Source organism: Mustela nivalis, assembly GCF_964662115.1.
Source record: "Mustela nivalis genome assembly, chromosome: 12".
In the NCBI taxonomy this organism is placed as follows: Eukaryota; Metazoa; Chordata; class Mammalia; order Carnivora; family Mustelidae; genus Mustela; species Mustela nivalis.
The window spans coordinates 26,540,543-26,555,234 of NC_139031.1; the positions used below are offsets into that span (position 1 = coordinate 26,540,543).

The 14,692-nt window shown below is 39.3% G+C and overlaps 1 protein-coding gene across 1 annotated transcript; it reads right to left on the bottom strand.

Moving 5' to 3' along the window:
• Positions 1-3,576: 3,576 nt before the first annotated feature.
• On the bottom strand, positions 3,577-4,391 carry LOC309844899 (isocitrate dehydrogenase [NAD] subunit beta, mitochondrial-like). Its single transcript, XM_082692267.1, has 2 exons — positions 4,041-4,391; positions 3,577-3,724 (listed from the first exon to the last, which is right to left on the bottom strand). Exons 1-2 carry the CDS (start codon positions 4,368-4,370, stop codon positions 3,719-3,721), a joined length of 336 nt encoding a protein of 111 aa, XP_082548393.1. The 5' UTR covers positions 4,371-4,391; the 3' UTR covers positions 3,577-3,718.
• Positions 4,392-14,692: the final 10,301 nt, after the last annotated feature.

Genomic DNA, 14,692 nt, shown 5'->3' on the forward strand with positions numbered 1-14,692 from the left:
TGTGTACAGTTGTGCAGGTTGTGCCTGGCACAGGGATGCCTTGGGTGAAGGCACCAAGGGAATGAAGTCGTCTTCATCTCCACTCATTCGTATGAGCCCTCTGTTGAAGGGTTGTGTCTGCCTGGAGAGGGGAGTCGAAATTTTCTAAATTGCACAAAGGTTTCGTATAATGCGGCCTCCTATGTGCATTTAATTCTCACAACACTCCTGCAAAGCAGATATTATATTATCATGGTCCTTTTTCAAGGAGGAAGTAAGCCCTAGGAAGGGTTAAGTAAATTGTCCAAGTTCGCATAACTAGTGAGGGGGCAGAGCAAGATTGTAACCCAGACGGACTTGACCATATGCTGAGACCTCCCAGAAGTGTGAGTGTGTGTGTGTGTGTGTGTGTGTGTGTTTGTGTGTGTGTGCATGCGCACAGGTGCTTGCATGTCAGATCACTGTCTCTATCCCCATGCTGGAGCGAGAGGTGTAGTACAGTGTCTTCTCACGACCAGGAACTCCTGCTCAAGTGGCCCAAATCAGAGGCAAGCTCAGAGCTGCCCCTGTGCCTGGCAAGTCTGACTGAAGCAATTCAGCAAGCAGCTAAATCAAAAACATATCAAGCGTTGCACTGGAGAATCCAGGGTCGCCATGCCCCTCAAGACTTCTCCTGCTCGTTTACTTAACTTGTATGCTCTCTCAACAGGCTACATACCTTCTTCCCCTGTGTCTTATGTGAGATGCCACCCATCTCAAACGTCCTTTCTTGCTGCTCCCCAGCTCAGCATAATGAAGTCCTGCTCCTTGGAGACCCAGCTTCACTCTTCTTTCTCCACTTCTGTCAAGTTTTCCCAATCCTGCCAGAGTCCATCTTTTTTTCTTTATCTTCCGATCATATATTTTTTTTGTTTGCCTTAGGCTGTAATTATCTATGCACATTTCTTACATCGGGTTTTTATCTTTAACCTCCGGGGTGTCAGGATGTGACCCGCAGGATTTGGGCAAACCAGGCGTGCGGTAAATGGGAATTAAATTCAGGGCCTGGGGACCTAAACAAAAGCAAGAGAAACCTGCAGCTTCACCATATGTTTCGTGTTCTCTCTTAAACGAAATGTCTACATCGGCGTTTCATAGCACAGGGAACGACAAGCTCGGAGTCGGAAGGCAAATCCACAATGCATTCTATAACATAATAGATTTGTTTTTAATAAAGACCTAGTGAATAATTTAATTAGTGTGATTTGCCATAATTAACTCAGCTCCCAGGAGCAGAACAAGTTATAACTTTGCAAATCTCTTGGTAGCAGGCAGGTTGCAAACTAATTCAGAGTTAATTTTTAACTTTCGCTTTGGCAATCATTGTCTATTAGACCCTCCGGCTAAAGTTAAGCAAAAATTAAGCAGAGGAAAGAAATAGAAAAGCCATTCTGGATATTTCTGAGAATACTTACCGAGAATTTATTTTGCACAGAAGTGAATTGATAATAAAAAAAAAGACTTCAGAGAACAAACGTAACTCTTACAATCTCAGCAGTGAGTCTAACGCAATGTGGAAATTTAAAAAGTATTCATTTAAAAAATAAATTTATGATTCTTCTTCTTTAATTCTAACAAGATATTTTTATCTAAGATGTGTTCCCGACTAAGCTTTACAATTATTAAGGAAAACATATCACAATAGAATCAATGCATTTAAATATTATTGGTAAAATAAACATGACCCCATTTTTATATATCGGATAACACTATTAATATTCTTTCTTCTTTCTTACCTTTGCATATAAAATATCTTGAATATAAATGGCATTATCATAGATTTGCATTAAGAAAGACAAAACCGGGTATATCAGATATGAAATAGGAGAAATAAGACTTCATAAAATTTACTGATGGCAACGGTTCAGTTGCCTGAGTATCTACAAGAGGGAGGTGGACTATAGGGTGGAAAATTCTAGTCATGTATGCATCATTGTGATTAACTAGATTGCTAGTTTACAGCAGTCTTTTTCATGAGTTTTAATATTAAAAGGTCATATACAAAAGATGGCCAAGATCCCTTATAATGAAGATATATACAAGGATAATGCTAGGAAAACGTAAGCCTCAGATTAACTGAGCTCACATGCATGTGTGCATGTATGAATGAATGAGTACTAAAAATACAGAGCTGACTGCTTAACGAACAGTTCTTTACAGAGAGAGAGAGAGATAGGTTCACGGTTTAGGAGAATGGAAAATATTAAAATAATAGGTAAGTAGGGGCGCCTGGGTGGCTCAGTGGGTTAAGCCTCTGCCTTCAGCTCAGGTCATGATCTCAGGGGCCTGGGATCGAGTCCCTCATTGGGCTCTCTGCTCAGCAGGGAGCCTGTCCCTCCACCCCAGCCTGTCTGTATGCCTACTTGTGATCTCTCTCTGCCAAATAAATAAAATCTTTAAAACAACAACAAAAACACCAGCACATGCACATTTTCTGAAGCACTCACATTCAGACTAAGTTCTGTCGTAAAAGCTACTACCTTTGACTATAGTAATCTGTGCGGCGTCCAAAACAGGAAAATGGTGGCACAAACTCTCTTGTATCTGGTTTGGTTCAGAGAACTAGAGGGAGGGAGCTACACCAAGAACCACAGAGATGAGTGATAGCTGCAGGAAGCAGTCTGTCTGTTCTTTCCTGATCAGCCTAGGAAAATCCAACTTATTTTAAAATGATTAATAAATATCAGAGTCTTACAGGATAGATGTAAATACAATGAAGATAAGGATGAGAGTAGCAGAACTTTCCAGCAGATAAACCACACTCATATGGAAGGTGTTGCCACGGAGTAAATGAAAATTACGGTCATCTACTTTATCATTAAGTGAAATAACAATGACATAATTTCATCAATGAAAAGACTACAAGGTAGAAATGTGAGAACTAAGTGAACAAACGGAAATAGGAAAGCAGAAAGTAAAAAAAAAAAAGAGCTAGCCAAATTCAGAAAGGGGGGGGAATAAGCTTTTTTGATCAAATTTGAAAAACTTCTCTAGAGAGGGTGGACCCTGAAGAGCTGAAGAGGACACAGTGTGAAATACAGGGATAACAATGAGAAAAGAAAACAAAATAGAATGACAAACTTAAAAGCATTAAAAAAGTCAGTAGAGTATATATCTACATATCTTTATGTTTAAAATAGTCAAGGTTCAACAAATGAACCAGCAGAGACTCTAAAGAAAGAAGTTAAAAAAAAAAAAAATGAAGCAAACAAGAATAGAAAGACATAAATAAAAACTTCCTGAAATAAAAGATTTAAATCCATGTAGCTACAGGATGCACTGTGTGTCAGGGGAAAATGACCTAAAATGTTAATACAGAGGCATTATCAACTAATGCTACTGGAATTTAAAGATAAAGAAAAAACGTATTTCTAGGGTTAAAAAGAAATTATAAAGGGAACAGCAATCTGACATAATATTTCTCCAAAGCAGCACCTGGAGATCACCATGAGCCAATCATCTTATATCTGGTCACGCTACCCCTCAAGGATGCACTTGTAAGATTCAAAAAATACTGTATATTGTTCCTATGAGACCTTCTTAAAGAAACTGCTAGAGTTTTTTTTTTTTTCCAAGAGTCAATAATGTGTTTTTATTGAACACCTTACATGGTTATGGGTGGGACCTATGGTTGAGGCAGAGCACCAATGACCGCCTCAGTGAAGTCCCGGCAGGTGGCATAGCCACCCAGGTCAGAAGTTCAAACCTGTAGGGGAGAATTGCCATCATCCCTGTGGCCTAGGCCATCCCTAACCTCTCCCCCATCCCCCACCCCCACCGAATAACACCGTTCCCTAAGGAAGCCAGCCCCAGGACAACCTAGGCTCCGCCCAGATGATTATAGTCTAAAGGTTTAAGAACTCTTCTCTGGTCCACTGTACTGAAGGGAGGTGTAGGTAGTATGGTCCTTGTGAGGTTGGAGGGAATAAAGGGGTCTAGCCCCCATGGGGGTGTAGGTGGCCAATGACAGACTTGATGAAGTCGGTTGTGGTGCTGTAGCAGCCTAGGTCTCGAGTCCGCACCTTGCCAACTTTGATCACCTTCTTCACCGCATCCACAATCATGTTGGAGTGATACTTGAGATTCAAATGCCACAGCATGTTGGAAGCAGAGAGCAGCATGGCTGTGGGGTTGGTGATGTTCCTGCCCACTGCCTGGGCAAACGGGTGCCGGGCTCCCATCTCAAAGACTGCGTACTCTGCACTGTAGCTCTCACCAGGGACCACACCAGCTCCCCCAACCAAGCCAGCAGCCAGACTGTCGATAATGTTCCCATAGAGATTGGGCATCACTAGCACATCAAACTGGTAAGGATTCTGCACCAGCTGCATGCAGCCGTTGTCTATGATCATTGTCTCAAACTTGATTTTGGGGTACAACTAACACCAAAGAAATACAAACTATTATAAGAACATACTATGAGCAACTCTACGCCAACAAATTTGACAATCTGGAAGAAATGGATGCATTCCTAGAAACATATAAACAACCACAACTAAACCAGGAAGAAATAGAAAGCCTGAACAGACCCATAACCAGTAAGGAGATTGAAACAGTCATTAAAAATCTCCAAACAAACAAAAGCCCAGGGCCAGACGGCTTCCCGGGGGAATTCTACCAAACATTTAAAGAAGAACTAATTCCTATTCTCCTGAAACTGTTCCAAAAAATAGAAATGGAAGGAAAACTTCCAAACTCATTTTATGAGGCCAGCATCACCTTGATCCCAAAACCAGACAAGGATCCCATCAAAAAAGAGAGCTATAGACCAATATCCTTGATGAACACAGATGTGAAAATTCTCACCAAAATACTAGCCAATAGGATTCAACAGTACATTAAAAGGATTATTCACCACGACCAAGTGGGATTTATTCCAGGGCTGCAAGGTTGGTTCAACATCCGCAAATCAGTCAATGTGATACAACACATCAATAAAAGAAAGAACAAGAACCATATGATACTCTCAATAGATGCTGAAAAAGCATTTGACAAAGTACAGCATCCTTTTCTGATGAAAACTCTTCAAAGTGTAGGGACAGAGGGGACATACCTCAATATCATCAAAGCCATCTATGAAAAACCCACCGCAAATATCATTCTCAATGGAGAAAAACTGAAAGCTTTTCCGCTAAGGTCAGGAACACGGCAGGGATGTCCATTATCACCACTGCTATTCAACATAGTACTAGAGGTCCTAGCCTCAGCAATCAGACAACAAAAGGAAATTAAAGGTATCCAAATCGGCAAAGAAGAAGTCAAATTATCACTCTTTGCAGATGATATGATACTATATGTGGAAAACCCAAAAGACTCCACTCCAAAACTGCTAGAACTTATACAGGAATTCAGTAAAGTGTCAGGATATAAAATCAATGCACAGAAATAAGTTGCATTTCTCTACACCAACAGCAAGACAGAAGAAAGAGAAATTAAGGAGTCCATCCCATTTACAATTGCACCCAAAACCATAAGATACCTAGGAATAAACCTAACCAAAGAGGCACAGAATCTATACTCAGAAAACTATAAAGTACTCATGAAAGAAATTGAGGAAGACACAAAGAAATGGAAAAATGTTCCATGCTCCTGGATTGGAAGAATATATACTGTGAAAATGTCTATGCTACCTAAAGCAATCTACACATTTAATGCAATTCCTATCAAAGTACCATCCATCTTTTTCAAAGAAATGGAACAAGAAACTGCTAGAGGGTTAATTCAGCCAAACAATAAATGACTGGGGTTTCTATGACATATGGATTAGCAGAGAATATTGAAAAAATACTTACTGTAGAACTAGTAATAAAAGCAAGGTAGGAATTAGAGTTACAGAACAGAATATTGATGTTACATGCCCTGACAACATAGAAATGATACAGCTAACATAAATTTGGGATAGAAAGGAAAAGTAGTTTAATGCAGTGTTGACAACCTCGGTTGCTGTGGCTGGGGAAAAAATGATAAAAAGTAAATTTGACATATTATATGATGGAAGTATAAAAATATTTAACATATGAAGGTGAACACGAAGAAAAGTAATTTTTACTAAAATTGAGTGGTAGAGAAAACACAGGGAGGCAGGGTGTGAGTGAGGTGGGAGAAGGAACATGACTATTTCATCAACTTTTTCCTAGTAGCGAACTAACAGCAACTGGGAAACCAATCTCTAAGTAAAAAACAGATGTTTTTCTTAGTATGTGACGAACTACATAAAAAATAAAAGCTGGTGGTGTAGGGAAAAAATACAAAAATCTGAGCAAATACATGTTATATCATTAAGCATAAATGAGCCTATTTTATTGATTAAGGAAGAGGATCAATTTCACACATTCATGGTGAACCCTTACCTTTCTCTTCATATTTTTCTCCAATTTGTGCAGTAAATAGAGCCCAAGGAAGCTGGAAGTTAACGGAGTCAGATGTGAATCCAGTGAAGTATCCGAGACTGAAATAGCAAAATAAAGAGTACTGTGAAGGAAAATGAGACCGGAATTAACTTAAACATGATATGAACCGCCCATTACTGGGTAAGACATGACTCTATTCTTCAAGAAAACATATTATTTGCTACAAGTTCTTTTGAACAAAGCGCAGTCAGTCAGTTAAGGAATTAACTGCCTCACAGTATGAATGGACTGCGAGAGTAAATAGAGATTACTAAAAAAACAAATAAACATTAAATAGTACAGCTTCAGGCCACTTAGGCTTAAAGAGGAAAATACACAAGCGAAGAGAGAGACTAGCGTATACAGGATCTTCTGAAAATGTCTTCAGAGCTTTCTTCAGTGTTTCCCTTCCGTGATCCTTAAGTCTGAAATACTGAGGGTAAAACCAGAATATTGGTGGTTTAAAAAAAAAAAAAAGGTGTTTTGTGGTTCTCAAATCTAACCTCTTCCATCGCTTTTAATTTCTGATGACTCCCTCGTGCTTTGACAATCTGCCTGCTGTCTCAAGTCTGTGTGTCAGGTATGCCTACTTTGACTAGCTCTGTAGAGAGCACTGTGGAAAAGTATAAGAAGTAAAAATCATGATTAGCTTTTTTGCGCCTACAATTAGCAAAGAGGAAGCAGAAACTATTTCTAAATTTAGTTGTGCTCTGGTGATGTTTTAGTTTGTTTGCCCACTTTTCTGAGGTATAATTGACAACATTGTAGGTATCTAAAGGGGTGATGTGAAGATGGTATATACGAACATATTTTGAAATTATTATCACAAAGTAATTCCTACATCTACCACCCGTACCTCACGGAGTTACCTTTACTTATTTGTTTTTGGTGAGAAGACCCTATAAAAGGGCAAAAAAACACACGTGGAAAGATGTTTTGCATCAACAAGTCCGTAGGGAAATGGGAATTACAACCACATTACATGAGACATCACTCTATACCACACAGAATGACTAAAATTAAAGACAAAAATAGTGGGCACCTGGGTGGCTCAATGGGTTAAGCCTCTGCCTTTGGCTTAGGTCTTGATCTTAGGATCCTGGGATCAAGTCCTGCATCGGGCTGTCTGCTCAGTGAGGAGCCTGCTTCCCCCTCTCTCTATGCCTGCCTCTCTGCCTTCTTGTGATCTCTCCCTCTGTGTCGAATAAATAAATAAAATATTTTTTAAAAATAGTGTTAAGATTAAATGCTGGCAAGGATGGAGAAAACTGGGTTATTTGTGCATTTCTGATAGGAGCGTAAAATGATACAGCCACTCTGGAAAACAGTTTAATAGTTTCTTAAAAACTTAGACATGAAATTATAATACACCCAGCAACTGCACTCCTGTGTAGTTATACCAGAGAGATGAAGACGCACGTTCACTCCAAAATCTGACCACGAATATTCATAGTAGCCGCTGTTCTTCCACAGGTGAGTGGTTAAACAAACTGTGATACTACTCAGCAATAAAAAAGCAAACTATTGATACATCTCACAATCTGGATGCATCTCCAGAGAATCATTTTGAGTGAGAACAGAGAATCCCAAATGGTTATATTCTGTGTGATTTCATTTATAGAACATTCTTGAGATGGAGAACAGACTGGTGGTTGCCCAGAGTAAAAGGGGGTGAATGAGAGGGAAGCAGAGTAGCTATAAAAAGGCAACGTGAAAGGGACACCTGGGTGGCTCATTTGGTCAAGCATCTGACTCTTGATCGCAGCTTAGGTCTTAATCTCAGGATCATGAGTTCAAGCCCCATGTGAAGGGGGAAAAAAAAAAAAAAGGCAACGTGAGAGATCCTTATGGTAAAGGAAGTGGTCTGTATCTTGACTATAAAATGTCGATATTCTGACTAAAATTAAAAGCAACTTAATCCTAAATAACAGTCAAAACTGTCGAGGCTTTCTGTGGGCAAGTGTGGTGCGTTGCTCCCAATCTCATCTGACCTCCAGCACATACTCCTCTGCTGTGCACTTGGAAGCTTTCAGATATTTTTGTTTTAATGGGGAACATTTAAGGTTATTTATGACCTAAAAATAGAAGTCAAAACAAATACTGTTATAACTTATATTGACCTGAATGCCCTGGAATGCAGCCTTGAACAGCTAAGGGGTTCTGAGCCGCCTCTCAGGAAATGGTGACTTAATCCAACCACTGTGAGCCTCACAGCTGGACCAGTGAAGCTGCAGGAGCTGCCCAAGCCATAAAGCTGCAAAGTGCAGACATATATATTCCTGCTTAGAATCCTTTTCAGTTCACAGTGATCTGGGAAAAAAGACCCTAAGGGAGAGGTATCCATAAGAGAAAAAAAGGTTATATAAATGCTAGTGGGAATGGGAAATGGGCAGGGAAAAGGTAAAGATAAGCCCGCCTGACTCTTCCAAATGAAGACTAAGGAAGGAGAAATTGCTTGGTATCTCCCTTAGCAGTATCTCTCTCTCTCTCTCTCTCTCTTTCTTTTTTTTTTTTTTCTTAAATTATTTTTTTTTTGAAAACTTTATTTATTTTACAGAGAGAAAGAGACGACACAAGCAGGGGGAGTGGCAGAGGGAGAAGCAGGCTCCCCTCTGAGCAGGGAACCTGATGCAGGGCTCGATCCCAGGACAGGGATCATGACCTGAGCAGAAGGCAGAGGCTTAACCCACTGAGCCACAGAGGCGCCCTGCAATGTGTCTCTTGCAGAACTAATATCTGCTTAGACCATAATCTGTCAAGGTGGGTGGGATCAAGTTTAGGACTAGAGGTGAGTGGATGTACTTTCTGGAGTAAGTGAGGACATAGGAAGTCAGTTTCTTACTCTATTCAGCTTTCCTTGCTCATGCCTAGACTATTCCAGAAATAAAGGCCAGTCAAGAAGACATCATGTGAATGCTGACTAGAGTAGTGGCCTGGCAACTTTCTTGGAAGGGACAGTCTGAGACTTGTGAGCATGGTGAGGTGGTCTGAAGAAAAGTGTTACCACCTAAGACTACGGCAGTACTTAGAAGTTTTCTTTCCTATTTTTTTTTAAGATTTTATTTATTTATTGGACAGAGAGAGAGATCACAAGTAGGCAGAGAGGCAGGCAGAGAGAGGGAGAAGCAGGCTCTCCGCTCAGCAGAGAGCCCATGACATGGAGTTTGATCCCGGGACCCTGGGATCATGACCTGAGCCAAAGGCAGATGCTTAACCGACTGTGCCACCCAGATGCCTCAGCTTTCCGTATTGCTGACAAGGATTTAATCATATTACATTATAATGCAGTTTTTCTTTAACAAAGACTTAATAACGGCAATCATTATTTGCTTGTAATTTCTACTCATCTAAGTTACCCACAGTAAGACATTTACATCCCACTCCTATTCTCTTCTGCATCCTCTTTCTTGGAATTAAGCCGAGAAATCAATTATATTTAACATGCTTGCCTCTAGAGTTCTTTGAGGTTCTTCCCCATCATATCCTTTCCAACTATGGCAGCTATGCTGTACTTTTAGGATGTTATGTGAATTCCGTTAGCTTCCCTTTTCTGCCTTGTTTACTGGCCCTGAGTTACTGTGGGGGTACTGGTTCTGTTCTCATTCAGCTGGAATTTTAGTAACAGTATCCACCTTTCTTCAGCCTGTTTCTTTTCCCTGTACCCTCCTTCCCCCAGGTGCTGGCAGCGATATTGGGACTATCCCCCTTTCCTCTTCCCTTTCACTGCCCTTTAAGTTAACCTCATACACTCTCCAGCTATTAACAGTGCTTCCAATAATGTTCTAATGTCATATAAGGGCATATAATCAAATCCTCCTTATCCTGATATTTACTGTTTTCAGTAATGACTTTTTAAGTGGCAGATTGGCTCTTTTGGGTCCTGGCCATTCCTGGACTAGATATTTTTCTTGCTGTCTATATATATCTGAGATATTTTAGACCAAATTCCTTTATGTTGTACTGCTAATTATGCTTTTTACCAAATGAAATTGCCAGAAAATTAAAAAAAAAAAAAAAGTCTCTTCATCCCTCAATGGAATAAGGTTGCCAAGACCACCATTTACATTTGTCTCTTTATCACCACCTCCTGGAGAACTGATTGCATGGCTTATGAAGTCATAACTGGCTTTCTCTGGAAAACAAAGAGGCGGTTTGGGATATTTTGTAATACTTCTGTATTACAAGATTACTTTGTGATGGAGAGAGGCAAGTTGCCTGAATGTATAAGAAGATCCCTGAGACTATTTTTTACTACATTTTATATTACATATTATAAATTGCATAATATTATATATTGCAAATAATCGAACTTTTGGGAATTAAAGCTAGGTTAACCATGGAATTTTAATTAATTTGTTTATTTATTTATTTGAGGGAGATGGGGGGGAGAGAGAGGGGAAAAAAAGTGGGGGAGGAGGAGAAGAAGCGAGACTCTCCATTGAGCAGGGACACTGACAGGGCTCAATCCCAGGACGCTGAGATCATGACTTGAGCTGAAGTCAGATGCCTAACCAGCTGAGCCACCCAGGTGCCCCTGACCATGGCATATAGATTAACAGTTTCCACAATTAAAGTATTTGCTCAGCTTTTCTTTCCTTTTTTTAAAAATTTTATTTATTTATTTGACAGACAGAAATCACAAGTAGGCAGAGAGGCAGGCAGAGAGAGAGAGAGAGAGGAAGGGAAGCAGGCTCCCCGCTGAGCAGAGAGCCTGATGCGGGGCTTGATCCCAGGACCCTGAGATCATGACCCAAGCTGAAGGCAGAGGCCTAACCCACTGAGCCACCCAGGCACCCCTCAGCTTTTCAAACAAGATAAAGTTAAGTATAATAAAAAGTTGAAAGTGGTGAAAAGATATAATAAATGTAGAAACTGCATTTTAAACAAGTATCATTGATACAAAATGGCAAATCTTATTATCTTATTTCTAAATTCTGTTAAGGTATTCATTTCAACAGTAAGTACTGTTTTATTTCCACTTTATTAGTATATTATTCTTACCATTTATGTTAATAAATGTTTATTATTTTAATCTCATAGGATAGTTTCCACCATCTTAAAAAATTCCTGACTTTCATCATTTTTTTTTTCTTGCTTGCTTTCAAGTGGAGAGCAGCAGCTTTTGGTCTCAGGAGTAATGCTAGATATGACCCCCCACCGGTAGGGGTGAAGTCTTTATTACTAGAAATCTTTATTATGCAATCCTTGCATAGGTTCTACTTTTCAATAGAAATACCTCAATGTTAAACCTCAATGTTAAGAGATACCTAAATGTTCAACCTCAATGCTAAACTTATCTCAAGTCTGGGTGGCAGTGTCGGATAGCCCCATTTTCTGACATATCAGGTAACTCAAATATTTGGAAGCTGACAGCCACTAAGATAAAACTTGGCAATGGCTTTTATCTAAGTTATAGCCCAATTTAGAGTGAGGTTCTAAAAACCACTATATTGAAAACATATTGAAAATTATCTGGTTATGGACACTTTTTACAAATATCCACAGCATAGTTAGAAAAGAATGGAAAAAATCCAAAATGTTTTGAATATGCACTATACGAATGGAGGCACAAGAGATGGGTAATATCCAAACAATTCAAATTTTAATATTTTGGTCTGTTCTAAGAACGAACTTGAAAAAAATGATTTTCTTTCTTGCCAAGTCTGGGAGAGGAAAGAATACTCCCTGAGGCGACATTATTTTTATCCTTGCTCCCTGACCATGAAAACGAAGAGTAAACTGGCCGAGGTAGCACTTATCTCCTCTAGATTATTAGAGCCCCTTGTGCCCTGAAAATTGAGATGCTTTCTTCTTTTTCAGCCATCTGGTTTCATGCCTCCTTCAAGTAATTGGCTGGGGAGCATAGTTCCAGAGCCCTTAATTCTAGAGAAACACTTTAATAACATAATTTTGGTAAGATCCAGCCCTTCACAGAGCCTCTGTCAGTAAGCAGCAGTGTAGGAAGTCCTAAACCGTTCAGTTACTTAATTTGGGGGGAAAAAAAGCCTTCCCTTTTTGGAAGAGCTAGGGGTCCTCCACAGCCCATTATGTAAAACTTGAGATCCAGATTTTAGCTCTAAGTCACCTGGCCTGCTCTAATTTTATTCACAGAACTTCCTAACATCTGTCTCCTTCCTTAGAAGGATTCTAACGCTTACCCTCTGGGAACTGTCTCCCAAAAAGAATATCATACATTTGATGTCCTTGCTGCTCACATTAAGATATTCCCAAATCCCTTTCTGATATCACAGGTGCCAAGGTTGATTTCTTAGCAGACAATTCTTCTATCACCAGCCATAGGACACCACTATCAAGCCCTCTCCATACATAGCCTTGCACCTCTGCAACAGGGTTGCTTCAGAAAACCTACACATTTTCCCACCACATAGAAATGGTTAGCTACGCAGTACCTTAGCCAGGATCAGCAAGGTCTGTCTAGCCGTGGTGTCTTTAGCAAATACAGTACGGCAGAAGCCTAAACTCCCAAAGCCACAACAAGTGAAAACACATGCATCTTTTATAATCACATGATTCTGCGTTCTAGAACATATCACAATGACAAAAGTTCTTAGAATCTGAAGGGGGGGGCAGGGAGTATAGTTTGTGACCTCATAAACTTCCATTCATCTAAATTCCGGTGATTATTTCAGCATTATTTGGTTTGAAAAATAAGGACATTTCCTCTCATTCCTAATATCATTTCCTGAATCTAATCTAGCGTGTCCAAATATAAATGTCACTATTGCAGGAGCAAACTGATGCATCAGATGGTTTGTTCCAGTTCAGTAGTTTGTATTTTTGTATGTGTGTACATCCATATAGTGCCTGCTTGTATCTTTAAAATGCCATTAATACATGCATATATGTTAATATGTATTTCCTCTGCCCCGAATTGTCATTATGAATTATTTAAATACAAGAAGTTAGAAATTATTATGGAAGTTATGGTGAAGCCTAATTCTTGAGTAATCTGACTGGAAAGATTATGACCCCCCCATATTGGAAATACGAAGCTGGAAAAAAAAAGACCTCCATGGTTCATATTTCTAGGGACAGCTATCCTAATAGAAGAGAGGAACATTGATCAAACAAATCTATTACTCAGTGTTAGTTTATAGGATTGCTGTAACAAAATACCACACACTTGGGGATTTAAAACATCATTAAAAGTATTAGCTAAATCTGAGGTCAAGTCAGAGTTGATTTTTTCTAAGGGCTAAGAGAATTTGTTTCCTCCTCTCCCCTAACTTCTAGGGATTTTCTAGCACTCTTTGTTGTTCTTTGACTCACAGAAGCATCATCCCTATCTCTGCCTTCATCTTTGCATTATGTTTGCCATTCTTCCTGTGTATATTTCTCTGGGTCCAAATATTTCCTTTTAATAAGGACCTCAGTTGTTTTAGACAAAGGCCCACTATCATGACCTCATCTTAACTAATTACATTTGCAAAGATCCTATTTTTATATAAGGTCACATTTTAGTGGGGTTATGACTTCAACATATGAATTTGGGGGGACAAAATTTAACCTTTAACACTCAGTTGTAGGTTTTGCATATCTTCAACGAACTATTGTGAAGTTATTCTCTAAAGTGATTATACCAGTTCACTCCCACCAGCAGTGTATGAGTGTTTCTGTTGCTCCACGTCCTTGCTATCACTTGGTATTGTCAGTCTTTAATTTTTGTCCATAAGATGTCAGTAAAATTATAGTTAATTTGCACTGTATTATTAAGGAGGTTGAATCCTTTTCATGTTTATTGATTCTTCCTGTTTCCATTTTTGTCAATTGCCTCTTCATTTCCTTTGCCTATCTTTCTATTGTATTCATTAAAATATATATTTATTGAATGTTTATTATGTACCATGTACTATTTTAGGCATTTCAGATGTGGTAGGAATAAATTTCCACTGCATATGGCTTATATATTCTAGAAAGGGTGATGCACAGTAACAATATAAGCAAGATAATTAGATAGTGTATTAGAAGGGGATAAAGACTATGAAGAAAACAAAACAAAGATCACAAGGATTGCGGGGTAAATTTCCTAGCCTGGGCAGGCCGTAATGAGAAGGTAGTATTTGAAGGATGTGAAAGATGGAGCCATGTGCCCATCTGATGGAATGGTTTTCCTAGAAAAGAATTAGAACAGCTACCTAAGCATGGAGAGGATTTCTCAGAACCACAGGTCGGTTCTGAGAAGTGAGAGGCTGTGGGGTTCTCTGGTGCAGATGAAAGGCAGATAAAGGACTTCGGCTTTTATATTTTTTATATATACACATATG